The 26,878-nt window shown below is 54.1% G+C and overlaps 1 protein-coding gene and 1 long non-coding RNA gene across 27 annotated transcripts in view; one reads left to right on the top strand and one right to left on the bottom strand.

The window, feature by feature from the left end:
• The window catches only part of NRXN2 (neurexin 2), a 287,195-nt gene that overhangs the window by 66,517 nt on the left and 193,800 nt on the right, over window positions 1-26,878 (top strand). For 18 of the 26 annotated variants that reach the window (XM_048858520.2, XM_048858543.2, XM_048858542.2 and 15 more), the window contains one exon: window positions 21,659-21,727. The exons of 7 other annotated variants lie outside the window; for them this stretch is intronic. In XM_048858520.2, coding sequence (XP_048714477.1) covers window positions 21,659-21,727 — 69 coding nt within the window. The remainder of the gene's footprint in view (window positions 1-21,658; window positions 21,728-26,878) is intronic. One more of the 26 variants, XM_048858522.2, reaches the window with a different exon arrangement.
• LOC125640236 (uncharacterized) lies at window positions 2,069-26,087 on the bottom strand. Its single transcript, XR_007357748.2, has 2 exons — window positions 26,009-26,087; window positions 2,069-2,542 (listed from the first exon to the last, which is right to left on the bottom strand). It is a non-coding gene; the product is annotated as an uncharacterized LOC125640236 (long non-coding RNA).

The following is a 26,878-nucleotide window of genomic DNA, read 5'->3' as shown; positions in this document are numbered from 1 at the left end:
GCCATGAGGCACGAGTGAGTGTGAGTGTGTGTGTGTGCCGCGAGACATGAGGATGACTGAGTGTGTGTGTTCTGACTATACAGACTCTCACTGACACACATGAGGGTGAATGACTGTAGGGACCCTGGCCGCAAGATACTACGGCGAGCGTGTGTGTTCTGACTATAGGGACCCTTGCTGTGAGACAAGAGGGTGAGTGTGGGAGTGGGTGTGGTCTGGCTATATGGACCCTTGCCGTGATACACGAGGACTAATGTGTATGTATTTTGGCTTTAGGGACTGTTGCTGTGACAGAAGATGGAGTGTGTGTTTAGGCCATAGGGATCCTTGCTGTGAGACATAAGGGTGAGTGTGTGATTGTTCTGGCTCTAGGGACCCTTGTTGTGAGAGACGAGTGTGTGTGTGTATGTGTTCTGGATACATGGACTCTCGCTGAGAGACATGAAGGCCTGTGTGTGTGTGTATGTATGTTTTGGCTATAGGGACCCTCACCATGGGACATAAGGGTGAGTGAGTGTTCTAGCAATAGGGACCCTTGTCACAAGACATGAGGTTTAAGTGTGTTTGTGTTCTGTTCCGGATATATAGACTCTTACCGACACACACAAGGGCTAGTGTATGTGTATGTTCTGAGTATAGGGACCCTTGCCGTAAGATACTATGTTGAGTGTGTGTTCTGGCTATAAGGACTGTCACCACGATACACAAGGGTGTGCGTGTGTGTTCTGGCTAAATGGATCCTTGCTGCAAGACATGAGGTCGGGTGTGTATCTTCTCAGTATAGGGATCCTTGCTGTGGGACACAAGGGCAGGTGTGTGTGTGTTTTGGCTATTGGGACCCTCAGTGTGGGACACTAGTGTGTGTGTATGTGTGTTCTGGATAGTAGATCCTCACCAAGATACATGAGGGCAAGAGTATGTGTGTGTTATGACTATAGGGACCCTATCCTAGCCGCAAGATACTATGGCGAGTGTGTGTGTGTGTGTGCATGTGTGTATGTTCTGGCTATAGGGACCCTCGCCATGGGACATGAGAGTGTGTATGTTCTGGCTGTAGGAACCCTCATTTTGAGACATAAGGGTGAGTGTGTGTGTGTGTGTGTGTTCTGGCTATAGGGATCCTAATTGTGGGACGTGAGGGTGAGTGTGTGGCTGTTCTGGATATATGGATCCTCACTGGGAAATACGAGGGTCTGTGTGTGTATGTGTATGTATGTGTGTGCGGTCTGGCTTCCGGAACCCTCGCTGTGAGATACGAGGGTCAGTATATGTGTTTCCTGGCTATAGGGGCCCTTGCAGGGAGACATGAGTGTGGGGGAGGGGGGAGTCTGATATATGGACCCTCACCAACACACATGACGGGGGATGTATATGTGTGTTCTGATTGTATGGACCCTCCCTGTGAGACACGAGGGTGAATGTGTTTGTGTGTTCTGGCTGTATGGACCCTTGCTGTGAGAGAAGGCAGTGAGTGTGTGTGTGTTGTGGTTATAGGGATCCTCACCATGGGACAGAAGGACGATAGTGTGTGTCTTGGCTTTACATACTTGGGAGGAGGCAGGGGGGCTAACAGTGGGTCCCCTGCCAGGCAAACTTGGGGGAACTCTCCCTCCCAAAATATTCTCCTTTTGAGTGCTTGCTTATGTCCATTCCATGCTAGGTGTGTACCCGCCGCATGCGCTGTTGCTGGAGATTTTTCCCTTGTGGGTCCCAGCAGCCTACTGCCCCAGGGCAATTTCAAGGCCCACCAGGACCTTCTGAAGTGGATCACTTCAAACCTTGGTTTGGAAATTGAGGAGCTCAAAGATACATCGCCCAGCCTTATTGATATCTTGGCTGCAGCAGCTCCATCCAAGGTTGCCCTGCCCATCCATGAGGCTGTGACGGGGCCAGTCCAGGCCCTATGGCAGACTCCTTCTCTGGCCCCACTTCAAGAGAGCACAGAAGAAGTAGTATGTGCCAGCAAGCAGGTTCAATTACCTGTACTGGTGGGGTCTGTAGCGAACGAAAGGGAGAAGCAAGGCCAGTTGAGTGCTACCCTGCAACAAAAAGATGCTAAGAAACCGGACTCTTTGGAAGAAAGGTTTATTCCATGGGTAGCCTCCAACTGTGTGTTGCCAATCAGCAGGCTCTGCTGGGGAGATGTGATTTTATTCTCTGGGACTCCCTGAATAAATTGAAAGACTTCCTGCTCCAAGAGTCGAGACAGGAGTTCACCGTGCTCTTAGAAGAGGGTAAAAAGTCGGCCAGGATCTTGACAGTGCTGGACGTTGCTGACTTGGCGGCCTGGACAACGGCCTCCGTGGTCACCATGAGGCGCAGTTCCTGGCTCCAATCCTCTGGCCTTCCCCACAGGGTCCAAGAGTCCATCCAGGACCTCCCATTTGAAGGCTCCTCCCTATTCTCAGAGCAGACAGACATGAGACTTGAGGGACTCGAGGGCCACTCTATGACCTTTAGGCCTGTATGCGCCACCTGCCTCCAGAAAGCGCTTCAGGCTCCAGCAGCCTCCTTGGTTCTCGGCAGCTCCAAGAGAGGAGCCCTACAAAAGCAAAGGCAGAGGTTATAAACGATGCCAACCACACCCGTCCACCTCAGCCTACCAGTTGGGGGGTCAGAGATACTCCGGTGAGCCCAAGTAGGCTTTCTGAAGGAGTGCCCGAGGGCACTGTACCAGTCACCGTTTCAGATCCACCCCCCCTTCATTTTTGGACCATCTGTCGCTCTTCAGCCCAGCTTGGGCATCCATAACATCAGACCAATGGGTCCTGAGCACAGTGACAGTCAGATATACCCTTCAGTTTCTTTCCACCCCCCTCTTCCACCCCCATCCCTGTCCCTCTTCAGGGACCCTTCTCATGAGTAGCTCCTTGTCTAGGAGGCACAATCCCTCCTACCTATGGGGGAAGTTCCTCAAGACTTGAGAGGGAAGGGGTTTTATTCCCAGTATTTCCTAATCCAAAAGGGTGGCTCCGGCTCATCCTGGACCTGTCTCACCTCAACAGATATCTCAAGAAACTGAGGTTTCTCATGGTCTCCCTGGCCTCCATCATTCCCTTCCTGGACCCACGAGACTGGTATGCTGCCCTCAATTTAAAGGACACGTACTTTCACATTTCTATCATCTGTGGCCATGGAATATTTCTCAGGTTTGTAGTGGGTCAACGCCATTATCAATTCATTGCCCTCCCTTCGGTCTATCTGCAGCCCTGTGGGCTTTCACAAAGTGTATGGAGTTGTAGCAGCCTTCCTCAGGCGGTGAAGTGTCGAGGTCTACCTGTACCTCGACAACTGGCTGATCAAAGGTCCGTTGCAGGCTCAGGTACAGAACAGCATCAGCATGCTCCGAGCCACCTCCAGAGTGCTGGGTCTGCTGACCAATGAGCAGAAGTCAATTCTTGCCCCGGTTCAGAGAATAGAATTTATTGGAGCAGAGCTCGACTTGACTCAAGCTAGGGTCTTCCTGCCGGAGGCCCGCTTCCAGACCTGATACCAAGGTCATGGACCACCCAATCACAACAGCTCAGGTCTACCTCAAGCTATTGGATCACATGGTGGCTTGCACTTACGTGGTTCAATATGCAAGGCTGCGCCAGACCCCTCCAGATGTGGCTAGCACCAGTATACTCCCCGAGCAGACCCCACTTGGACTCAGTACTTACAGTCCCTTGCCTGGTCCTCACCTCCTGGGCTGGTGGAAGGAGTCAAGATCAGTAATGATGGGGATACCCTTTGTTACCACACAACCATTGGTGTCTTTAATCTCAGATGTGTCAGACCTAGGGTGTGGAGCCCACCTCAGCAACCTCAGGACTCAGGGCCTCTGGTCCCGGGAAAAACTCACCCTGCACATAAGCATCAGGGAGCTCAGGGCAGTACATCTGGCTTGCCATTATTCCTTCCCCATGTCTCAGGCAAGGTGGTTCAAGTCCTGACAGACAATACTGCAGCCATGTTCTATATCAACAAGCAAGGAGAGGCCTGATCCTCTGCCCAGTGTTAGGAGGCCATCGCTCTATGGGGATTTCTGTGCGAGACACTCCATTCATCTCGAGGCGTCTCATCTCCGTACATATTGGCGGGTCACCTCAGAAGATCCTTTTCCTCTCACAACAAGAAGTCTCTTCATCTGGAGGTCATCAGTGTCATCTTCCAAAAGTGGTGGCCTCCCCACATGAACCTATTCACCACCAGGCAGAACAGAAAATGGCATCAGTTCTGTTCACTGCACGGGCACAGTACAGGCTCCCTCTCTGACGCCTTCCTGCTCTTGTGGGCAGGACACCTACTGTACATCTTTACAATGATTGCCTTGGTTCACAAGGTTCTCCTAAAAATCACATGGGACAAGGCAAGAGTTATCCTGATAGCACTGTTGTGGCCGTGCAACATTGGTTCGGTACACTTTTGGACTTCTTGGTGATAGCTCCACCCTGCCCAGACTTGATTTCACAATTTCCACGGCCAATTGCTTCATGTGAACTGAACCTCCCTGCACCTAACTGCATGGATGCTGCATGACTGAACCCTGAAGAACAGGCCTGCTCGGAACAGGTTTGGCAGATCTTGGCTAGGTAGTAGAAAGTCTTCCATCAGGGCTACCTACTTGGCCAAGTGGAAGTGTTTCACTTGTTGGGCCTCCGAACAGGATCTCTCTCCCACCCAGTCTTCTCTTCAGTCTATCTTGGACAGTTTGCTCCACCTTAAGCAGCAAAGTCTGGCCCTCTCATCTATTAGCCATCTTGGCCTTCCATCCCCCCAGTGAATGGCAGAGCCGTGTTCTCCCACGGAATGACCATCCAGTTTCTCAAGAGTTTGGAAAGACTATCCTCAGATTCGTGAACTGGGCCTCCATGGGACTTAAACCTGGTCCTGTCGAGGCTTATGGGTCCCCCCCTTCAAGCCCTTAGCATTGTGCTCCCTGCTACTTCTCCCCTGGAAGGTCGCCTTTCTGCTGGCGATAACCTCAGCCAGAAGGGTCTCTGAGATCAGGGCCCTTACGTCAGAGCCACCTTACACGGTGTTCTTCAAGGACAAGATCCAATTGCGCCACCATCCGGCCTTCCTGCCAAAGCTGGTGTCACAATTCCACTCCAACTAGGTCATTTTTCTACTGTCTTCTTCCCAAAACCTCACAAGACCTCTGAGGAATGTCAGCTTCATATGTTGGATGTTAGGCAGGCCCTCGCCTTTTATGTTGAGAGGACTAAGCCCTTCTGCAAGTCCACATAACTCTTTGTAGCAATAGCAGAAAGAATGGGAGGGCTACCTGTGTCAACCCAGAGAATCTCGTCCTGGATAACTGCCTGTATTTGGGCTTGCTACGAACAGGCCAACATCCTACTGCCAGCCATTGTGACTGCTCATTTCACAAGAGCCCCGGCTTTGTCAGCAGCCTTCCTCACGCAGGTCCCAATCCAGGACATCTGCAGAGCTGTGACCTGGTCGTCGGCCCATACCTTTGCATCCCACTAGGTCATCACCCAACAGGCCTGTGACGATGCCCATTTCAGGAGAGCAGTGTTGCACTCAGCAAGTCCATGAACTCTGAGCCCACCTCATGAGGTACTGCTTGTGGGTCACCTAGCATGGAATGGACATGGGCAAGCACTCGAAGGCAAAACAGTTACCAATCTTTTCTTAACTGTTGTTCTTCGAGATGTGCTGCTCATGTCCATTCCATGACCTGCCCTCCTACCCCTCTGTCCGAGTTACTGGCAAGAAGGAACTGAGAGGCTGTGTGGAGCCAGCAGCACCCCTTATACCAGCGCATATGCACACGGCTCCAAAGGGCGCTAGAGCCAACCCAACAGATACTACTAAGGGAAAAATTTCCGGCCACAGTGCACACGGCATGCACACACCTAGCATGGAATGGACATGAGCAACACTTCTCAAAGAACAACAGTTACAAAAGGTTAGTAACCGTTTTTTCTTCCATGGACTCAGCTACCCCTGAGACTCCTACCTACCTCAAACCTTCAATATGCAGGCTAACTCGCCACTAGGATAACACCCCCTTATGAAGAGCTTGGGGTGGTGGCAGGGTTGCTAATGGCAATGAGGATATGGAGGTAGAAATTACCACATCCAAGGTGGAAGTCAGACTCAAACAGCTTATTGGGACTAAATCGGTGGGGTGGGACGGGAGAAGATAATCTCCATCCAAGAGTATTAAAGGAACTGGGACATGAAATTGCAAGCCCAATAACGAGGATTTTTAATGAATCTAAACTTGGGGTTCATACCCTATGGCTGGACAATTGCTAATATAGTTCCTATTTTTAAGAAAGGGGAAAAAAGTGATCCAGGAAACTACAGGCCTGTTAGTTTGATCGCAATTGTATGCAAGGTCTTGGAACAAATTTTGAAAGAGAAAGTAGTTAAGGACATAGAGATGAATGGTAATTTGAATAAAATACATGGTTTTACAAAAGGTAGAGCGTGCCAGACCATGAGAAGTTATATTGAGAAGATAACTGATTTTTTAGACAAAGGAAAGGCAGTAGATCTAATCTACCTGGATTTCAGTAAGGCATTTGATACAGTTCCACATAGGAAAGTATTAGTTAAATTGGAGAAGATGTGGATTAATGTGAAAATTGAAAGGTGTATAAGGAACTGGTTAAAGGGGAGACTACAATGGGTCATGCTGAAAGGTGAACTGTCAGGCTGGAGGGAGATTACTAGTGGAGTTCCTCAGGGATCGGTCCTGGGACCAATCTTATTTATCAGTTTTGCGGATGACACAAAATTGGGAGGTAATGCCAATTTGGAGGAGGACCAGAATATAGTACAAGAAGATCTGGATGACCTTGTAAACTGGAGTAATAGAAATGGGATGAAATTTACTAGTGCAAAATGCAAGGTCATGCATTTAGGGAATAACCACAAGAATTTTTGCTATAAGTTGGGGACGTATCGGTTGGAAGTGACAGAGGAGGAGAAAGACCTGTGTGTATTGGTTCATTACAGAATGACTATGAGCTGTCAATGTGATGGGGCCGTGAAAAGGGATGCAGTCCTAGGATGCATCAGGTGAGGTATTTCCAGTAGAGACAGGGAAGTGCTATACAAGGCACTAGTGAGACCTCATCTGGACTACTGTGTGCAGTTCTGGTCTCGCATGTTTAAGAAAGATGGATTCAAACTGGAACAGGTGCAGAGAAGGGCTACTAGGATGATCAGATGAATGGAAAACCTACCTTTTGAGAGGAGACTCAAAGAGCTTGGCTTGTTTGACCTAACCAAAAGAAGGCTGAGGGGAGATATGATTGCTCTGTATAAATACATCAGAGGGATAAATACCAGGGAGATAGAGGAGTTATTTAAGTTAAGCACCAATGTGAACACAAGAACAAATGGCTATAAACTGGCCATCGACAAGTTTAGGCTCGAAATCAGTTGAAGGTTTCTAGCCATCAGAAGAGGGAAGTTCTGGAACAGCCTTCCAAGGGGAGCAGTGGGGGCAAAAAAACCTAACTGGCTTCAAGACTGAGTTTGAAAAGTTTATGGAGGAGATGGAATGACAGGACTGCCTACAATGGCGTGTGGCCCATTGGTGACTGCCAGTAGCAAATATCCCCAATGGCCAGAGATGGGACGCTAGATGGGGAGGGCTCTGAGTTACTTCAGAGAATTCGTTCCCAGGTATCTGTTGGTTTGGTGGGTCTTGCCCGCATGCTCAGGGTCTAATTGGTCACCAGATTTGGGTCAGGAACGAATTTTCCTCGAGGTCAGATTGGCAGAGACCCTTGGGGGTTTTCGCCTTCCTCTAGAGCATGGGTCACGGGTCACTTGCAGGTGTAAACTAGTGTCAGTGGTGGATTCTCTGTAATGTGAAGTCCTTAAACCATGATTTGAGGACTCAGTAACTCAGTCAGAGGTTATGGGTCTATTACAGGAGTGGGTGGGAGAGGTTCTGTGACGTGCAATATGCATGAGGCCAGACTGGATGATCAAGATGGTCTATGAGTCTGAGAAAGAGACACCCCTACACCCATCCCCTCTTCTTGGGATAATCCCCCTGCCAGGCACAAACATCCTCTGTCTATCTTCCCGATATTTCCCCCTGCCTCCAGCCAGATGCCTCCCTACACCTATATCCCTGCATGGATGGTTCCTTCCCCCGAAAAAGAAAGCCATTCAGAGACCACTCCAGTAGCTATATCCCTCCTCCATCCACAGATGTGCCCCACAGCCATCTCTCTCCCCCCTGCCAGATAACCTCTCCCCACATCCAGAGAAACCCCCATGGCCATCTTCCCCTCCACTCCCTTTCTATAATACATGCCGCCGCCGCCCCTAACCCCCAACCAGAGAAATCCTCCATGGCCATTTGCCCTCCCCAGCGCAGAGACTGTCCTACCTCCATCCTTAGACACCCCCCACGGCCACCCTCTTTTACCCAGGCATACCCTATGGCCATCTTTCCGTGCCCCTCTGTGATGACCCCACCTTCCAGGGACACCCCCCATGGCCATCTCTCCCCTCCCAGATATCCCCACCCTCACAGCCAGACCCCCCCCCCCCCCGTTACGGATCCACAGGCTGCACCTCTGGCTTTGGAACAGTCTCTTGGATGAAGTGCCAGACCCCAGGGCTCTCACTGTTCCTCCAGGGCAGGCCTGTGGCCTCCCACCTGCTGAGACTGACCCTCTGGGGTCCAGCCCTCCTGCTTTCTCCCCTGAGCTCTGCCCAGCGAGTCCAGCTGAGACAGGCTCCTCGCAGAGCCTTGGCCACCCCTCAGGACTGATGCCCCTCAGCCGGCATTTCCAGTGACCCTCGAGCAGTGTCCCCAGGGCAGCCGGTTTATTAGTCACCTGGCACCAGCAGAGGCAGCCCGTGGCTTAGCACAGAGAGCTGAAGGTTAAAGCACAGTCCATTCGGTTCAGCCCTGAGCCCAGCCCTGGGGTCAGGCTCTGTCTGTCTGTCTGCCCGCCTCAGTCTGTTCCCAGGTGGGAGCTGCCAGCTTCCTCCAGCAGCCAGCGCTTCACCCCCAGCTTCCCCTCCCAGTCCTTTCTTCTCCAGCTGGGGTCTGGGCTCAGCTTCTCTGCTGGGAGTGTGGATCTTTGAGTCACTGGGGCTGGCCTGGTCTCTCTGGCCCCTTGTTGTTCTGGGTCGGTTACAGCTGGTTCCTGGAGGGCTCTGTTCATTCCACCCAGACAGGGAGGTGTCACTTGCCCCTGTGTCTCTTAGTCTTCCCTGAGACAAACTTAATCCCCTTTTCCCCCACTGGGTAACAATGCAACATATAAGGGAAACTGAAGCACACACAGGGGTCACAAAATATTACAGAAAATTCTCACTTTGTCACAACCCCCCATTGCCATCTCCCACTCCTGGATAGCCCATTACCCCGCACATCCAGAGATACCCCCCACAGCCATCTCCCTCCACAGATAACTACCTCCCACCATCATAAGAACAGCCATGCTGGGTTAGACCAATGGTCCATCTAGCCCAGTATCCTGTCTTCTGACAGTGGCTGGTGTCCGATGTTTCAGAGGGAATGAACAGAACAGGGAAATTACAGAGTGATCCACCCCCTGTCGTCCAGTCCGAGCTTCAGGCAGTTGGAGACTTGGGGACACCCCAAGCATGGAGTTGCATCCCTGCCCATCCTGGCTAATAATAGCCATTGATGGAACTATCCTCCATGAATTTATCAAATTATTTTTTGAACCCTGTTCAACTTTTGGCCTTCACAACATCCCCTGACCCCAACGGACTGTGTGTTGTGTGAAGTAGTACTAACTTGTGTTTGTTTTAAACCTGCTGCCCCCAGGTTCCTGTGCTAGGTAGGGGTAGGGTTATGAAAGGGGTAAATAACTTTCTCCACACCAGTCTCTTTAATCTCTCCTCGTACAGAAGCTGTTCCATCCCCCTAATAATTTTTGTTGCCTTTCTCTGTACTTTTCCCAGTTCTAATATCTCTTTTTTGAGATGGGGTGACCAGAAGTGCACACAGTATTCAAGTTGACGGTGTACCAATCCAGAGATAACCCCACTGGCATCTCCCTCACCCCTGGATAACCCCCTGCCCTCATTCAGAGACAGCCCCATGACCATCTGCCCCCTGATAATCTTCATCCAGTGATACCCCCATTGCCATCTCCCCCCATCAGATAGCCCCCTACTCCCCATCCAGAGACACCCCCCCATGGAAGCCCCCTACCTTCCATCCAGAACCAGAGACAACCCCCATGACCATCTTCCCCCTGATAATTCCCCATCAGTTGTCACGGAGTCCCTGGGCGATGCTCTGGAACTGCTCCCCATGAAGCCAGTCAGGACTCTGGGGCAGTCGCCTTTCTGTGAGCAGCCTGTCTGCAGGACACACAGCTCACACAGCTTCCACCTTCCTGGGTCTGACCTCGGAGCATTCAGCATCCTCTGCCCCTCCGTGCGCTTCCCCCAGCGAGTCCGCTCAGGCGGGGCTCCTGGGGAAGCCAGAGGGTCCTGCACCCCAACTCCGCAGTCAGACGTGACTCTCAGCCAGCCAGTAAAACAGAAGGTTTATTAGACGACAGGAACATGGTCTAAAACAGAGCTTGCAGGCGCAGAGAACGGGACCCCTCAGCTGGGTCCATTTTGGGGGGCAGTGAGCCAGACAACCACGTCTGCACTTCACTCCATGTCCCAGCCAGCCCCAAACTGAAAACCCCTCCAGCCCCTCCTCCTCTGGGCTTTGTTCCTTTCCCGGGCCAGGTGGTCACCTGATTCCTTTGTTCTCCAACCCTTCAGCTCTCACCTTGCAGGGGGGGAAGGGCCCAGGCCATCAGTTGCCAGGAAACAGGGTGTCGGCCATTCTCTGTGTCCAGATCCCTGCACACACCTGCCCTCTAGGGCTCTGCAATGATCATACACCCTTACCCCACCACCTAGATACTTAAGAACTGCATAGGGGAAACTGAGGCACCCCCACACTATTCAGAGGAAACATTAAGAACAGGCCCACTTCGTCACATCTCTCCCCCCTTCGAGATCGAACTGAGCGGGGTCACTTTACCCGGTGACCTGGGGAAGTTTGAAGCCACCAATGTTCCCATGGATGCCCCAGCATCTCTCCCGTTCCTTGGTAGGAGTTACACCAGGCCCTTCCAGTTTCACGCCCTCCCTTAGGTCGGGGGTGGTCGATAGCACTAGCAGGCTGCATGTGGGAAGGTTTCTGCAGCCCATGCCCTTTGGCCACCCCAAAACCCCAGGGGGTCAAACTGGGATTGGGTTTTCTCCCAGAGCTCCAGTCTGGAGGGCTGCAATTCGGGCTCTCTTGGTTAAGGGCCCCCATCTTGACCTGGGCCACATACTGTTCACTTACAGAACTAGCATGGAGACATCCCTTTCCCAACAACCTTGTCTCCCCAACAAGCTGGCCAAACACAGCCACTTGGTTATAGGACGGTATACCTTTCTTAATAGCTTTCACTCCATCTGAGACCTTCTCAAAGCTCTCCACACTGGATCTTTCAACAGGAAAGTCAGTGGATCCATTCACAACAGAAAATTTCTGGCTGTTAGGAACTGAAACTTTCTTGATTAAATCACTTTCACACCCTTCAGTGGCAGTAAACTGCTTGCAAAGACTCCATGAGGATTCCTTTCCCGAGGGCTTTTCTATGCAACAATTCACCCCCTCCCAGAAATTCTGCTCTTACCCTCTTTACCTAGGGCTTGCTCTAGGGGAACACTTTCCTGAGCAACTACAGACTCTTTCTGGGTCTCCCTTACATCCAGAATCACCTCTGGCCCATCAGGCGGATTCCTACACAATCCCCTTTCATGCAAACTTACAGACTTCCTAGATAAAAGGTTAGAAGCATTCTCCTTCCCTTTGCCACACACAAGTTCAGGAATCTTTTCCTTCTTGCTACAGGTTTCCACACCCTCAGTAGGTTCCACAATCACATCACCTTCCTGCTCTCCTTGTGCCCTGGCTAGGATCTCACCCTGATTAGACAGAGTTGCTACACCCTTTCCAACAACACACTAGCAACAGGCAAAATACAAGCACCAGAATTGTCTGGTCTCGGGGATTTTACATAGACCCTAACTGGATGCGACCTAGTTACAGGGCCATTCTCCCGAGCAGACAGAAACTTAGGACCCTTCCCTTCCTGGGCTTTAGCTGAATCCAGAACCAGCTCTGAGACAACTGCATGACCCTCAACCATCACAGGCTGAAAGGCCCCTTCTGTCTGCTCCACAGACCAAGAAGAGCCGGACACACTTTCTCCTTTACCAGACACACAGGTTGGGATCTCATTCCCTTTGTCCCAGCACACAAGGCTGGTCACAGACAACTGCTTGGAGATCAGGGTAGCTCCCTCCATAGGCAAGTCAATACCCCTGACAGACAGAGACCCATTTCCTTCACTGTCCCAATTCTCCACCCAGCTAACAGGTAAGGTCCAGGGACTCTCATCTTCCACTCTCCTCGCCTTCCCACCCTGCTGACTGGACACAGCCATCAGCTCACAAGGCTGCCTAGGCTCATCCAAACTTCCCTTACCAAGCACCTTGCCACTCCCCACAGATCCCCTGCCCTGCCTGTGTCTCCCCCCACTCAGCTGGGGTCTCAGCTCCCACTGTGCTCAGCACTGCCCTTGCTGTCCCAGTGGGGGCAGGCCACTGCTTTCCTCACTGCATCAGAGCCAGCGAGAGTCCCCAGTCTGGTGTGCAAGGGGGCAGGGAGCATCTCTCTGTCCCACCGAGTCCCAGGGGTCTGGTTACAGGCAGGCAGGTAGCCTGAGCCTAGCGGCTCCTCCCTGCTGCCAGCCAGGTCATCTGCATTTTCACTGACCATTTCCCTCTCCACCGATTGGTTCCCTGGATTCAAATTCAAACCCTCGGCAGTTACAGGAGCAGGGCCTGGATCCTGTCCCAAAGAGACACAGTCACCCCACAACAGGGTCTCGCAGCTGGTGTCCTGGGGCACCCCAACGGCCAGCCAGCCCCACCCCTCCTGGGTCTGCACAGGGATCTGGGCCATAGGCAGGGCGAGGGGCTTCGTCCCTGGGACCCTCACCCAGCTCACACAGGCCCTCAGCCTCTGAGGCTGCACCACCCAGGGTCTGACACCAGTTCTCTCTGTCCCAGGATCTCGCCACCCCAGGAATGTCTCCCCATTGACCATCCCCTTCCGCTCCCACTGGGGGTCCGAGGGGCCTGACCCCAGGGAACTCCACACAGACATATAGGTTGGGGTCAGGAGTGGGAGCCTGTCCACCTCCCCACCCATCTGGCTGATGGAGTCTGTGGCCTTGGGACCCAGCAAGGGAGCTAGACACCGGGGTTTTCCGCAGGGTCCCCCTGGTTCAGATCTCCAGCCTGCTCAAAGGCAGTGAGGTGGCATCCACACACCCCCCCCTTAACTAGGGGCAGCAATTTAGTCTCGAGGTTCCCTGCGGAACTGGCCCCCCGGGATCTATCCCCACTCACCCCGGGGAGGTCCCCTCGGCCTCTCCGCCCCACCACCGCCAGTTCATCCTGCTGCTGCTTCTGCAGCTCTTTCTCGGGCTCTCGCTGTCTCCCACGGTCCTCTTGCTCTCTCAGACTCCGCTCCAATCCCGTCCGTCTCGATCCCCCGATGGGGAACCCGATCGTGAAGACCCCCGTCTGGTCGGGGACAGGAGTCTTGGCGATGCCTGGCTCCCGCTCCAGCTGCTCCCAGATCCTGCTATAGCCCCAGTTGGGGTCAGGAATCTGTTCCTTAGAGCGATCATCCTCCTCCAGCTGCACGATTAACTCTGCTTTGGTGAACTTTCCAACGCTCAACCCTCTCTTTCTGCACAGGGTTACAATGTCCTTCTTAAGGAGACGGTGACAGGCCATCACTCCGCTCCTCCCAAGTTGTTGTGGACTCACAGGCCCGCTCCCCACGGTTTCCAGGGAGAACCCCTAGTGTGCCAGCCCTTCTCGAGGTCACCACCTCTTTGCCAGGGTCGAGCTGCAGACTCCTCCGCCCCTTGGACTGCTCGCTGCAGTCCCCAGGGGAACCCTGTTACTGCACAATCCTTCTCGCTGGTCACACACTCCCAGGGGTTAACCGCCCCCCGAAACCGCTCCTCTCTGAGCCTTCAGCAGGCCTGGTCCTCGGCAATCCCCCTTCGTGTTACTGCTCCCCAGTCACTTACTGCAGGAAGCACCATCCACGGGGTGCAGTACATCCCACCGCTGCCACCAGTTGTCACGGAGTCCCTGGGCGATGCTCTGGAACTGCTCCCCATGAAGCCAGTCAGGACTCTGGGGCAGTCGCCTTTCTGTGAGCAGCCTGTCTGCAGGACACACAGCTCACACAGCTTCCACCTTCCTGGGTCTGACCTCGGAGCATTCAGCATCCTCTGCCCCTCCGTGCGCTTCCCCCAGCGAGTCCGCTCAGGCGGGGCTCCTGGGGAAGCCAGAGGGTCCTGCACCCCAACTCCGCAGTCAGACGTGACTCTCAGCCAGCCAGTAAAACAGAAGGTTTATTAGACGACAGGAACATGGTCTAAAACAGAGCTTGCAGGCGCAGAGAACGGGACCCCTCAGCTGGGTCCATTTTGGGGGGCAGTGAGCCAGACAACCACGTCTGCACTTCACTCCATGTCCCAGCCAGCCCCAAACTGAAAACCCCTCCAGCCCCTCCTCCTCTGGGCTTTGTTCCTTTCCCGGGCCAGGTGGTCACCTGATTCCTTTGTTCTCCAACCCTTCAGCTCTCACCTTGCAGGGGGGGAAGGGCCCAGGCCATCAGTTGCCAGGAAACAGGGTGTCGGCCATTCTCTGTGTCCAGATCCCTGCACACACCTGCCCTCTAGGGCTCTGCAATGATCATACACCCTTACCCCACCACCTAGATACTTAAGAACTGCATAGGGGAAACTGAGGCACCCCCACACTATTCAGAGGAAACATTAAGAACAGGCCCACTTCGTCACAGAAGCCCCCTACCTTCCATCCAGAACCAGAGACAACCCCCATGACCATCTTCCCCCTGATAATTCCCCATCCAGAGATAGCTCCCATGGGATAGCCTCTTACCCCCATCTCTGCCCTGGACAACCCCCATCCAGACACACCCTCCCAATGCCATCTCCCCCGCTGCATAACTCCCTACCCCTATCTAGAGCACCCCCCCTTCGGCAGTCTCATCCCCAGATAATCTCACCATCCAGGGACATCCCCCCATTGATATTTCCCCACCCCCCAGATAGCTCTCTATCTCAGCATCCACAGGAACCCCTCCCCCCCCGCCATCTTCCCTCATAAAGAGACCCACCCCACGGCCACCTCCCCCCATAGCACCCTCCACTCCTCCAGAGACAATCTCCAAGCTCGTGGTGTGCCCCCTTGTGTTCACACCCAGGTCTGTGTGACCTGGGCCCCCAATGCCCTGAATGTCCCTGTCACCTGCTCCAGGGATCCTGTCTGGGAAGTGGGAGTGGGTGTGGAGCCACCGGGCGTTGCTAGGGGCATCAGGCTGGGTGTTATCGGGGTTGGGGTAGGGAAACACATCAGGTGTTAGAAGAGGAAGACAGTGGAGCCCTGTCGACAGAGAGATGGGGGAACCTTTGGGCGTTACTGCAGTAACAAGGACCCATGGGGGCATGTCCTGTGCTGGGGTATGATTGGGGGAGGGTTATCAGTAGAGGGCTGAGCAGGACCCAAGCAATGGGCCCCTCCCCCGACTCCCACATGATGAAGCAGCCTGAGAAGCACCAAGGATATGAGGGCATGTGCGTGTGTCCCGGTGGTACGGGCCCCTGCAGTGACACACAAAGGCAGTGTGTCCTGGCAGCACAAATTCTCACATTGGTGTGTTGCCTGGCAGGCGGGACATAAGCTCCCAGTCAAACACAAAAGTGTGTGTGTGTCCTGGCACTACAGACCCTTGCACACACACAGGAGGGCGTGTGTGCGTGCAAGCATAAGTGGTACAGACCCTTGCCCTGAGATCGTCTGCATGTGTGTCCTGGCTGTAGGGACATGACAGTGTACGTGTGTGACTTGGTGGTACAGACTGGCGCAGTGAAACATGAGGATTTGCATGTGTGTCCCAGCAAAAGGTACCTCACACTCATACACAAGTTCATGTGTCTGTGATCTGATGGATATGGACCCTTGTTGTTAGATATGAGGGCGTGTGTGTCTCCCAGTGGTCCTGACCCGCACATGCACACACAAAGGCTGGTGTGTCATGGAGCTGTGGACCCTTGATCTGAGACATGAGAGCATGCTTCTCCGTTCCAGCAGTACACTCATAAGAGCAGATGTATGTGTATCGCGGTGGTACACACCCTTGTGCTCCTACATGAGGGCCTACGTGTGTCAACGATATGGACCTTCCCATTCACATGGGGGCTGGCCTCTGCATCCTGGTGGCACGGACTCTGATTCTAACACACAGGGGTGGGGGTGCATTCTGGCTGTACGGACCCTCAGTCAGACATGAGGGCGTGTGTGTCCTGGTCCTGACAGTATGGACACTCAAATTCAGAAGTGATGGTGTCCATGTGTGTCTCAGCAGTACAGGGGGAGGGGGATAGAGTGGATTAGTGCAGTGGTTCTCAAACTTTTGTACTGGTGACCCCTTTCACATAGCAAGCCTCTGAGTGTGACCCCCCCTTATAAATTAAAAACACTTTTAAAATATATTTAACACCATTATAAATGCTGACGGCAAAGCGGGGTTTGAGTTGGAGGCTGACAGCTCAGACCCCTCATGTAATAACCTCGCGACCCCTTGAGGGGTCCCGACCCCCAGTTTGAGAACCCCTGGGTTAGAGCTGCAGTGGGAGCCTGGATCCAGGACTCCTGGGTTTTATCCTGGCTCTGGGACCCTGCCTAACTATGGATAAAACAATAGTCTTTTTTAACGCCTAGTAACCAGCCTGGACAGGGAGGGGGATTGGCTGTCAGATGGGCTAGGCCCAGCCACAGCTCATTAGTCACACAACGTGGTTGGGGCTCTTTGGGACCTGGTTCTAGGAGAGCTGCAGCTCAGAGTGCGGATGGGCTCTCCTGGGGCAGGTGCTTCCTGGTGGGGTCGACAGAGAGGTACCCCCCCCCTTCCCCATGCTGTCTGGGGCACTACGGCAGGACAGCACATTCCTCTGGGGATTCTTGAGATGCCCCATCACAGGAAAAGTGGGGGAAGGGGCCCATTGCTTGGATCCTGCTTAGCCCCCTACTGCTAACGCTCCCCCGATCATACATGTGGTATGGGACACCTCCCCATCACACCCAGTGTGAGCTCATGTTGCCCGCAGTAACGCCCAGGGGTTCCCCCATCCCACTTTCAACAGGGCCCCACCATCTCCCTGTTCTAATATCTGATGTGTGCCCCTACCCAACCCCTGATAACACCCAGCAACGCCCGGTGGCTCCACACCCTCCCCTGCATACTTCCCAGACAGGGTCCCTGGAGCAGGGTGATGAGGGCATTCAGGGCACTGGGTCCCAGGTCCACAGGCCCTCATGTGTCAACACACCTGGGGTGGGGGGACTCTATCGTGGATACGATTTTCCAGGGAGGGGGAGATGGCTGGGGCTGTCTCTGGCTGGGAAGAAATGGGTGTAGGGACAGAGAGGAAATGGCTGTAGGGACGTCTGGCTGTAGGGGCAGGGAGGTATCCTAGGGAGGGGGAGAGATGGCCATTTAGAGTATGTGTGTCTGGACGGGGGTGGTGGTGGAGTAATCCTGGGGGAAGGTGTGGGGGAGTGTCTGTGGCTGGGGCATGGTGTCATTCCTTGGGGAATGGGATCTCTGGTCAGGGGTGGGCATGGGGTGGGGGGGGTCTCCTGCTGGGGCATGGCGTAATCCTCGGGGGAATGGGATCTCTGGCCAGGGGGATGGTGTGGGGGGGACTCTGGCTGAGGGAAGGTGTATTAGGCAGCAGGTTTAAAACAAACACAAGGCAGTACTACTTCACACAATGCACAGTCAGCCTGTGGAACTCGGTGCCAGGGGAAGTTTTAAAGACCAAAACTATAACAGGTTCAAAAAAGAATTCGATACACTCATGGAGGATAGGTCCATCGGTGGCTATTAGCCAAGATGGTCTGGGGTGCAGCCTCATGCTCAGGTTGTCCCTAAGCCTCTGACGGCTAGAACCTGGAGCTGAACGATAGGGGATGGATGGATCACTTGATGATTGCCCAGTTCTGTTCATTCCCTCTGAAACACCTGGTATTAGCCACGGTCGGCAGACAGGACACCGGGGCTAGATGGACCATTGGCCTGACCCAGTTTGGCCGTTCTTATGGATGGTGTGGGGGGCTGTGTTTGGCCAGGGGGATGGGGTAATCCCAGCAGGATGCTGTGGGGGGGGGGTGTCTCTGGTCAAGGGATGGTGTAATCCCAGGGGGATGCTGTAGGGGGGGGTTCTCGCCGTGGGGGGATGGTGTAATCCCAGGTGGATGTTATAGGGGGGTTTCTGGCTGGGGGTGGATGGTGTAATCCTGGGGGATGCTGTACTGGGGTCTCTGGGTGGGAGGGATGGTGTAATCCCAGGCGGATCTTGTAGGGGGGTTTCTTGCTGTGTATGTGGGGGGAGGATGGTGTAATCCTAGGCGGATGCTGTAGGGGGGTCTCTGGGCGGGAGGGATGGTGTAATCCCTGGCGGATCTTATAGGGGGGGTTTCTGGCTGGGGGATGGAGCAATCCCAGGCGGAGGGGGTGGGGGGGGGTGTCTGGCTGAGGGATGGTATAAGGGGTGGTGGGGGGGTAGTTAGCCTGTATCATGAAGGTCTGAGGTATGTAGGAGTCTGTGGGGTGGCTGGGTCCATGGTGTGAATAGTTTTGGGGAAGGAGCATTCCCCCAGCATTTCCAGATGCATGTTCTGTGCTGGGGGGCTATATCCCACAGGGCTGCAACTCACCCAAGCGAGGGGACATCTCCCTGCCCCACTTTCCCCATCTACTCTCCCTCACTGCCCTCAGGATGGGGGGGAGGGGCAGTCAGAGCACCGTCCTGTTTCTTTACCTGTCTGTCTCTAGTCTTCCCTCTTCCTGGGTCTCTAACCCCCCTTCTTCCTGCCCCCCATGCCTGCTTCCCCACTCTGGGGGTTGGGATTGGGGAGTACCCAGGGCCCCAGTGCAGACCCCAGCCTCTCCCAGTCAGTCCTAAGGCCAGATCCCCCCTCACACTGGTTCTGAATTGGGATAACCCAACATGGCTATTCCTGAATTACACCAGGGAATCTGTCACCTCGACTAGGGGGTTAGAGCAGGGGGCTCGGTGTCAGGACTCCTGGGTTCTATCCCCACACCTGAGAGGGGCCTGGGCTCCAGTGTGCTGGAGCAGAGAGACGGGGACTGGGAGGCAGGATTCCTGGGTTCTTCTTCAGTTGTTGCCCTTGGTTGCTCTGGGCCAGTCCCTTCCCCCCTCTACTTCCCCGTTCAGGCCCTGCTGCCAATGGAGTGAGTTGGGCAGGTCTGAACAGATGAGTGAGGGTAAGGAGAGTCTCCTTGCTCCCCATGATCCCAGCAGGGTGAGGAGCCCCCCAAGTCACATTCAAGGGCAGGCAGCACATCATCCCCATTCTTCAGGACTGCGGGGGCAGTCCGACCCCTCGGAGCTACTCAGGTCAGCTTCACTGCCCCCCGATTTCCTCCCCCTACTGCTCTCCCCTTGCTGCATGTGCCTCTGCCATTTGCTCCTTCCTGCCCCAGGGCACCTGCCTGCCCACCCGTCCACAGGCATCTCTGACTTTGGCCTCCCTCTTCTTTCTGATTCATTCATTCTTTCATTCCTTTGTTTTCTTAGGTTCATTCTCACATTCCTTCTTTGTTCTTCGATGCACTCACTCGTTTACTCCTTTCTTCCTCCTTTCTACTGTATCCATTCGGTTTTTGGCTTAGTTCTTTCTTCCTTATTTCTTCATTCCTTCTGCCTTTCTTTCCAATCCTTGATTCATTCGTACATTCTCTCCGGTCTTTCTCATTTTTTCAGTCTTTTTTTTTTTCTGATACTTCCTTTCCTCCACCTCTTTCCTTCCTGCTCGAGCTCTCTGTCTCCCTTGTCCTCCTGAACCCCCCCCCCACACCCGCTGTCTCCTTCATCTCCCTGAACCCCCTACTCGTGACCTCTGTCTCCCATGTCTCCCTGAAACCCCCCCAGCTTGTGCCCTCTGTCTCGTTCCTCTCCCTGAAACCCCCGCCCCTCCGAGCCCTCTGTCTCCCTCGTCTTCCAGTAACTCCCCCCAGCTCGCACTGTCTGTCTCCTTCATCTCCCTGAGCCCCCCTCTCACATCCTCGTCTCCCGGAAACTCCCCCACATTCGCACCCTCTGTCTCCTTCATCTCCCTGAACCCCCACACTCGCACCCTCTGTCTCCTTCATCTCCCTGAACCCCCACACTCGCACCCTCTGTCTCCTTCATCTCCTAGAACACCCTCCCCACCCCCCAGCTTGCGCCCTCTGTCTCCATCATCTTCGTGACCCCTCCGCTTGCACAGTCACACTGACCTTCCCCTGCTTATTCTATCTCACACTGACTCCCTGCTGGCTTTCGCTCTCTCACACTGACCCCCCCTCAGGCTCGCTCTCTATGATACTGAACTCCTCGCTTGTGCTCTATCTCACTGATCCCCCCACTCAGCATTTTTGCCTCTGGCTGCTACTGCTCCCAGTGCCAGATGCCCCACATCCCGGCCTGAAGGGGCAGACACACCTGGGGAATTGGCCAACATGAGCCATGAGGGGGATAGGAAGCAGTGGAGATGCCTGTTCAACTCGGTTAGCCCTCCTCTGGTGCTGAGATGCAGCTGCCTCCGGGGTGGAGCGCGGGGACCATTTATACATGGGTCCCTCACCCAGTGCTGAGATGCAGCCACCTCTGGGGTCGGATATGGGGGCTGTTTATACAGGGATCTCCCACCAGGCATGTGCAGGAGCGTGTGTCCCAACCTTCCCTGAAGGATCAACACTCCCCCTTTTCTGTCTCTGAGCAGGGCTGATGGGGGATGGTTTCGGGATTACACAATATTCCAAAACGATCTGAAGTGTCACTGGGTGTAGCAGGGTGCCCCAAAGCTTGGGTGGGGAGTGGAGGTGAGGGGCCAGTGCCCCCTGGTTCCTGGGCATTGAGACTTGCTGTATCCTGCCCCCAGGGTTGCAGGGAGAGGCGGGGGTGGGACAGAGGTGCAGACTAATCTTCTCCTCCCTCTATTTGTCAAGTGCAGAGGGGCAACCTGAGAGGCCTTGCCCTGCAGTCCCTAGCCGCAGTCCCAGCTTCCCTTCAGCAACCTCCTCCCCCCTGCACTCAGGAAAAGCCCATCACAGGGTGGGTTGGCCCTTTTAGGGAGAGGGGCTTGGCTGATGAGCTGGAGGGAGGCGGCAGGCGGGTTAGCTAAGAGTGAGAGCTGGGGCTGGGAGAGCTGGGCCTGCTGTGGGTGCTGTTCTGCGGGGTCAAAGTGGGGCTGAAATCCTGAGGCTCTTGGGATTGTGGGTAGATACCTGAGCTGGTTTACCAGACTCTACAATAATAAACCAGGGTCCAGTGCTTAGGAGAGACTCTACAATAACAAACCTCCTGCCATTTCCCCAGCCCTGTGGCTGTGTGTGAGTATTCTGTGGTGGCTGGGGAGGGTGTCCCAGCAGCTGCAGTGTGATAATGGGAGTATCTGGTGGGAGGGTTGTTAGTGCCTGCTCCCTAATCCTGTGGTTCTGCTTTTCCAGTAGGGTCCATTCTGTACTCGGAAGGGGGGGAAGGGAGAGGAGCCGGTGAGGTGCAGCACACATCGAAAGGTCAGTGCAACCCACCGCCCACAGAGAGACAGCACCCCACGGGTCCGCCTCATGCTTCTCTGCAGTCAAGTGTTCCACTCTCCTGAGGCTGAGGTGCAGCCGTCTCTGGGGTGGGGTCTGGGCCCTATTTATACAGAGACCCCTCTCCAAATGTAGCTACCTCTGGGATGGGGCGTGGGGACAGTTTATACAGAGATCCCTCTGCCAGTGCTGAGATGCAGCTGCCTCTGGGGTGGGGCATGAGGGCTGTTTATACAGGGACCCCTCCCCAGCGCTGAGATGCAGTTGCCCCTGGGGTGGGGCACGCAGGCTAGTTAAAAACAGCGTTACAGGCTAGTTTAGCACAGGAACTGAATGGGGGAAACTTTGTATCTGATAGAAAGCGCAGGAGGGAATTTTAGGGAGCAGATTTCTCTGGGCTGGGATGTAGCCAGGAAGCTAGGGTTTGCAGCAGGACTCATGGGAAAAGTGCTAGAGGATATTTAATGACCCAGAACAGTCAGGTCCTTGGTTTAAATCTCATGTGAAAGAAAGACCCTTCCAGCAGCACAGTGCCCCCTAGTGCCATGCTGGGGTCAGCACTTACTGCTAGGGGAGAGCACCCCTATTCGGCTACCTTCCCCACTCCCAGCACTACTGCGTGTCCTAGGACTGCCTCCAAGAGCAGAATGCTCCCTAACAATTCTCCCCTTGATGTGAGGATGATAAACACCTGGTGTGCTTCACCCCAGAAGCAGCTGCATCTCAGCTCTGGGTGAGATAACCCTGTTTGCTTGTCTCCTAGCAAAACAATTTATATCTCAATTGTTTAAGAGAAGGTAGAATTATTTAATAGTTAGATTAGTGGTGACTGGGAGCCAGGATTCCTGGTTTCTATATCTGGCTCTGGGAGGGGAGTGGTGCCTAGTGGTTAGAGTGTGTGGGAGGGGGCGGGGGGAATTGGGTTGAGTGTCAGGGCTCCTGGGTTGTATCCCCAGCTCTTCCACTGACTTGATGTGCACTTCCCCCCTCCATGCCCTTGTGCTGTTAACCTCTGCCATATCCAGGCCAGGGGCCTCTACTCCAGGCACCCAGTGTAGTAGAGGCAGTTGTTCATACAGGGATCCCTCACTCAGAGCTAAGGTGCAGCTGGCTCTGGGTTGGGGCTTGGGAGCTGTTTATACAGGGATTTGTTGCCTGGCACTGAGATGCGGCTGGCTCTGGGGTGTGGTGTGAGGGCTGTTTATACAGGGATCCTCCAAGCAGCTGACTCACCCCAACCCCCTGGTGGCTACATGCCAGAGATGAGCATACTCTAGGTATTCTCTCCTTCCCGCTTCTTGCTTCCCTCTGCTCCGTTGCAGGGACATCATCTTAGTCTCGCTCTAGGGAGCATGGAGCACATGCTGATCCGGCTCTGTTCCATCTCCTTGGCCCTGCTGCCCACAGTTACATCTTTCTGGGCTGAGCATTGGAAGCTGTGTGATATAGCCAGAGCCAGGGATAAAATCCAGGAGTCCTGACTCCAAGCCCCTCTGCTCTCACCACTAGACCCCACTCCCCTCCTAGAGCTGGGAATAGAACCCAGGACTCCTGGCTCCCAACCCCACTCCCCTTAAGCCCCACTCCATTGGTTGGCAGGCTCTTTGTCCACCACCTATTTGGACTGGTTTTCAGGGTGGTGTCTCTGTGGTGTAGTGTCTGGGAGGGGGTGTAATTCAGGGGTCATGGTGACGCGGAGCCACAGGCTGAATCCTTCATTGTGGGGGGTAGTTGGGAAAGTTTGTGTGTGTGTGTGTGTATGTGTGTGAGAGAGGCACTGCATGCACATGTCACTGTGACTGTGTATGACTGTCACTATGTGAGTGTGATAGTGTGTGTCACTGAGTGAAACATACATGTGATTGTATCTCAAGTTTGATAAGGTGTGTGTATAAGCACGTGTGACTGTGCATGTGGGAGACTGTTTTCTTGTGTGTGAGAGCGTCATGTAATTGTCTCTAATGTGATAGCGTGTTTGTGTCGCTGCCTGTGGGTGTGATTGAGTGTATGCTTTTATCTCTAGTGTGACTGTATGTGTCTGTGGGTGTGACTGTGTGATTGTGGATATTTGTGGGTGTGACAGTCTGTGACTAGGACTATCTTGATACATGTCTGTGGGATTGTCTCTGTGGGAGATTGTGAGGTTTTGTGTTTGCATTGTTGTGTGATCGTGTGTGCTGTGTGATTGTGCATGTGATAATGTCTATATGACAGTGATTGTGTGTTTGTGGATTCCAGTTGTGTAGCTCTAGGTGGTTGTGATTGTGTGTGGGTTACTGTGATTGTGGTTGCATAGCGGTGGACATACTGCTCGGTGGCACCAGGTGCCAGTCCCTGCATTGCAATCAGTCTCCCCCAGCCTGTTTGGAGAGAGCCAATTCCCAGCCTCAATATTTAATTAGGACGTGAGCAATTAATATGTCCCACCCGGGTGAGGGGAGGGGGGCTCCCAGGGATCGTTAACATTAATGATGCATTCAATACAAACGAGAGGCCATTAATATACAAAAGGCTCTGATTGATTTTAATCAGGAGGTTCTGGAAGGAAAATGGCTATTGTGGGACAGGCAGGGCTGACAGATGACGCTGCCCTGCATGCAGCTGCCTCTGGGGTTGGGTTGGGGGGCTGTTTATATAGGGAACCATGGCCCTGTGCATAGATGCAGCTGCTTCTGGAGCGGGTTGTAGCAGCTCTGTATGCAGAAATTGCTTACCCAGTGTTGAAATTCAGCCACTAATGCAAGAGGGCGCTGCACAGACCCCAACCCAGATCGGGACTCCCATCACTGCTCAGACATACAGTGGGAGCCGGTCCCAGTCTGCTCTGACCGTGGATGTTTTATCCTCTCCCATTTCCAGATGGGAAAACTGAGGCCAGGAGAGGGACAGTGCCGTGTGGTTTCTCAGGTGCTTGCAGTCAGCCCCCCGATTCCCAGTATGGGGTGCACCTTGTGGTCGTTCAGTCCACGTAACACCCCGGTAGCCAGTAATGACGGAAGTAGCGGCTCCTTGGTGTGTTGGGGGAGGAGGTCTGTCTCCCCATCTCTTTCCATTTGTCCTGTTATGTATCATTCCCTGAGCTGTGAGCTGTGCCCCGGCCCTCCTCTGCTGCTGGCTCTCCCCTCTGGGAGGCAGGTTAGGGGTACCCCCAAGGGCGTCCTCCTGTCTGTGTAGATTTGGTGAGTGGCTGGAATCAAACGGCATGGGGGAAAGGGAGGGGGGCATCCTGTGGCAAAGTTATTGATAAGGCGGGTGGCTGGGCAAAATGTGTGGATCTCTGGGTAGGCTCAGAGTGTGTGTGTCTATGCACAGGGACGTGCATGGGGTGTGTCCAAAGAGACTGTGTGTGTGTGTCTATGCACAGGGAAACGTGTGGGGTGTAGCGTGTGTATGCACTGAGGTGAGTATCTGTTGATGGGCTCAGCCCTTCAGGGCTCCAGGGTCGCCATGTGGCCATGACTCCCTGGGCGTCTCAGGCTGGGGGAGGGATTAGTTATTTCCTGGCCATGGCAACAGCTGAGGGTTGGGGGGCATGCAGAGCCCTCCTAACCACACTGCCCAGTCACCCACGTGCCCCCAGGAAACTGCTGCTACAGTGGTGCATGCAAGTGATTGGGCTGTGCCCATACACCTGGAGACTGCCAAGAGCCAACAGCCGCAACCATGCAACCCTAGGTGCTGGAACTAGGCGGGTCCTGCTGCACCCCCTGGCTTGAAGCGGTTTCCATCATATACAGAGTTTACAGTTTGGTTCAATGGCTCTCAGCACCCCCGCTACACAGATTGCAACGGGCTCCTGGAGCTGCACTAACTCGCCCAGGGCATAGCTGGAGCTGCACACGCCTTTCGGATTGCACGACAGCATCCACTCAGGCCTGCGACGGCACAGCTGCACCAGCGCACGCAGCTGCACAACTGGGAGCTGCAACAGCACAGCCGCAGCCAGCCAGCCGTGCTGTTGCAACTGTGCACTGTGCTCACCCCATTGTGTCCTCATGCGGCTGCAGCAACACCCACCCACACGGCTGCAGAGGCAATCACATCTGCAACTGAACGGGCTGGTAGACACAACTATTCCCACACCAGTGTCAGGGCACATGCATGTGTTCAGACACACACATACACACAATGGAACATGCCCAGATGCACAGTGTCTCACTCTTACACACGCACACAGTTTGGGCATATGAAAATGCACAGTCGCTCACACAAACACAGCTCAGCTCACACAAAGGCACAATCCAAGTAATGTGCACCTACCGGAGGCACATAGCAGACGGCACAGCACACACAGGAGCCGGCTGGTCCCCGGGGGAGGGCTGTTGTGCGTGTGTGTAAGATATCTCCTGCAGACACTCACCTCATGGTTTATCTGAATTGCCGCACACTTGAAAACTCCCTCCCATCTGTCTCCTTCCGTGCTGGGGCTGGGGCGATATGGCTGGGAACTGGAGTGCTGGCAGGGAGACACACGGCTCTGGGATTACTAGCTGCTGTGATAGAAATTCTGCATTGCCAAGGAGGTGTGTAAAGAAGGAGCACAGAGCACGTAACTGTACAGCATCACACACAACACATCGCAAACACAACACACTCATACCCTCCACACTACCCTCTCCACCCTACACAAATACACTCATCACATTGCATGCACATACGCCCCCCCCACAACTCAATCCACGTACACGCTCAGCACATCTTGTACAAATACACACTCACTTGGGCTCCCAACAGTACGTACAAAGCACATGCCCCGGTGGTACACACGAACGGCACAGCCTAAAGCACAGGAAATGGTTGCATGCAGAAAACAAGCCCACAGCCCCTCAACCATGCCCACGCCCAGTGATGAACTGCCAGAAGCTGAAGAACTGGTTCCTTCAGTTGCTCCGGGTCTTCAGCGGCACTTCGGTGGCAGGTCCTTCAGTTGCTCCGGGTCTTCAGCGGCACTGAAGGACCCGCACCAAAGTGCTGCTGAAGGCCCAGAGCGAGTGAAGGACCCGCCGCCGAAGTGCTGCTGAAGGCCCGGAGCGAGTGAAGGACTCTCCCCAGCCGAGAGCTCAGGAGGGATGGACAGGATGGTCCTGCGGGCTGCATGTGGGCCGCAGACCGGAGTTTGCCCACAACCGG

This window comes from Caretta caretta, chromosome 7 (genome assembly GCF_965140235.1).
Source record: "Caretta caretta isolate rCarCar2 chromosome 7, rCarCar1.hap1, whole genome shotgun sequence".
Taxonomy (NCBI): Eukaryota; Metazoa; Chordata; order Testudines; family Cheloniidae; genus Caretta; species Caretta caretta.
The sequence above is the reverse complement of the archived record's forward strand: the minus strand, read 5'-3'. Positions and strand labels throughout refer to the sequence as shown.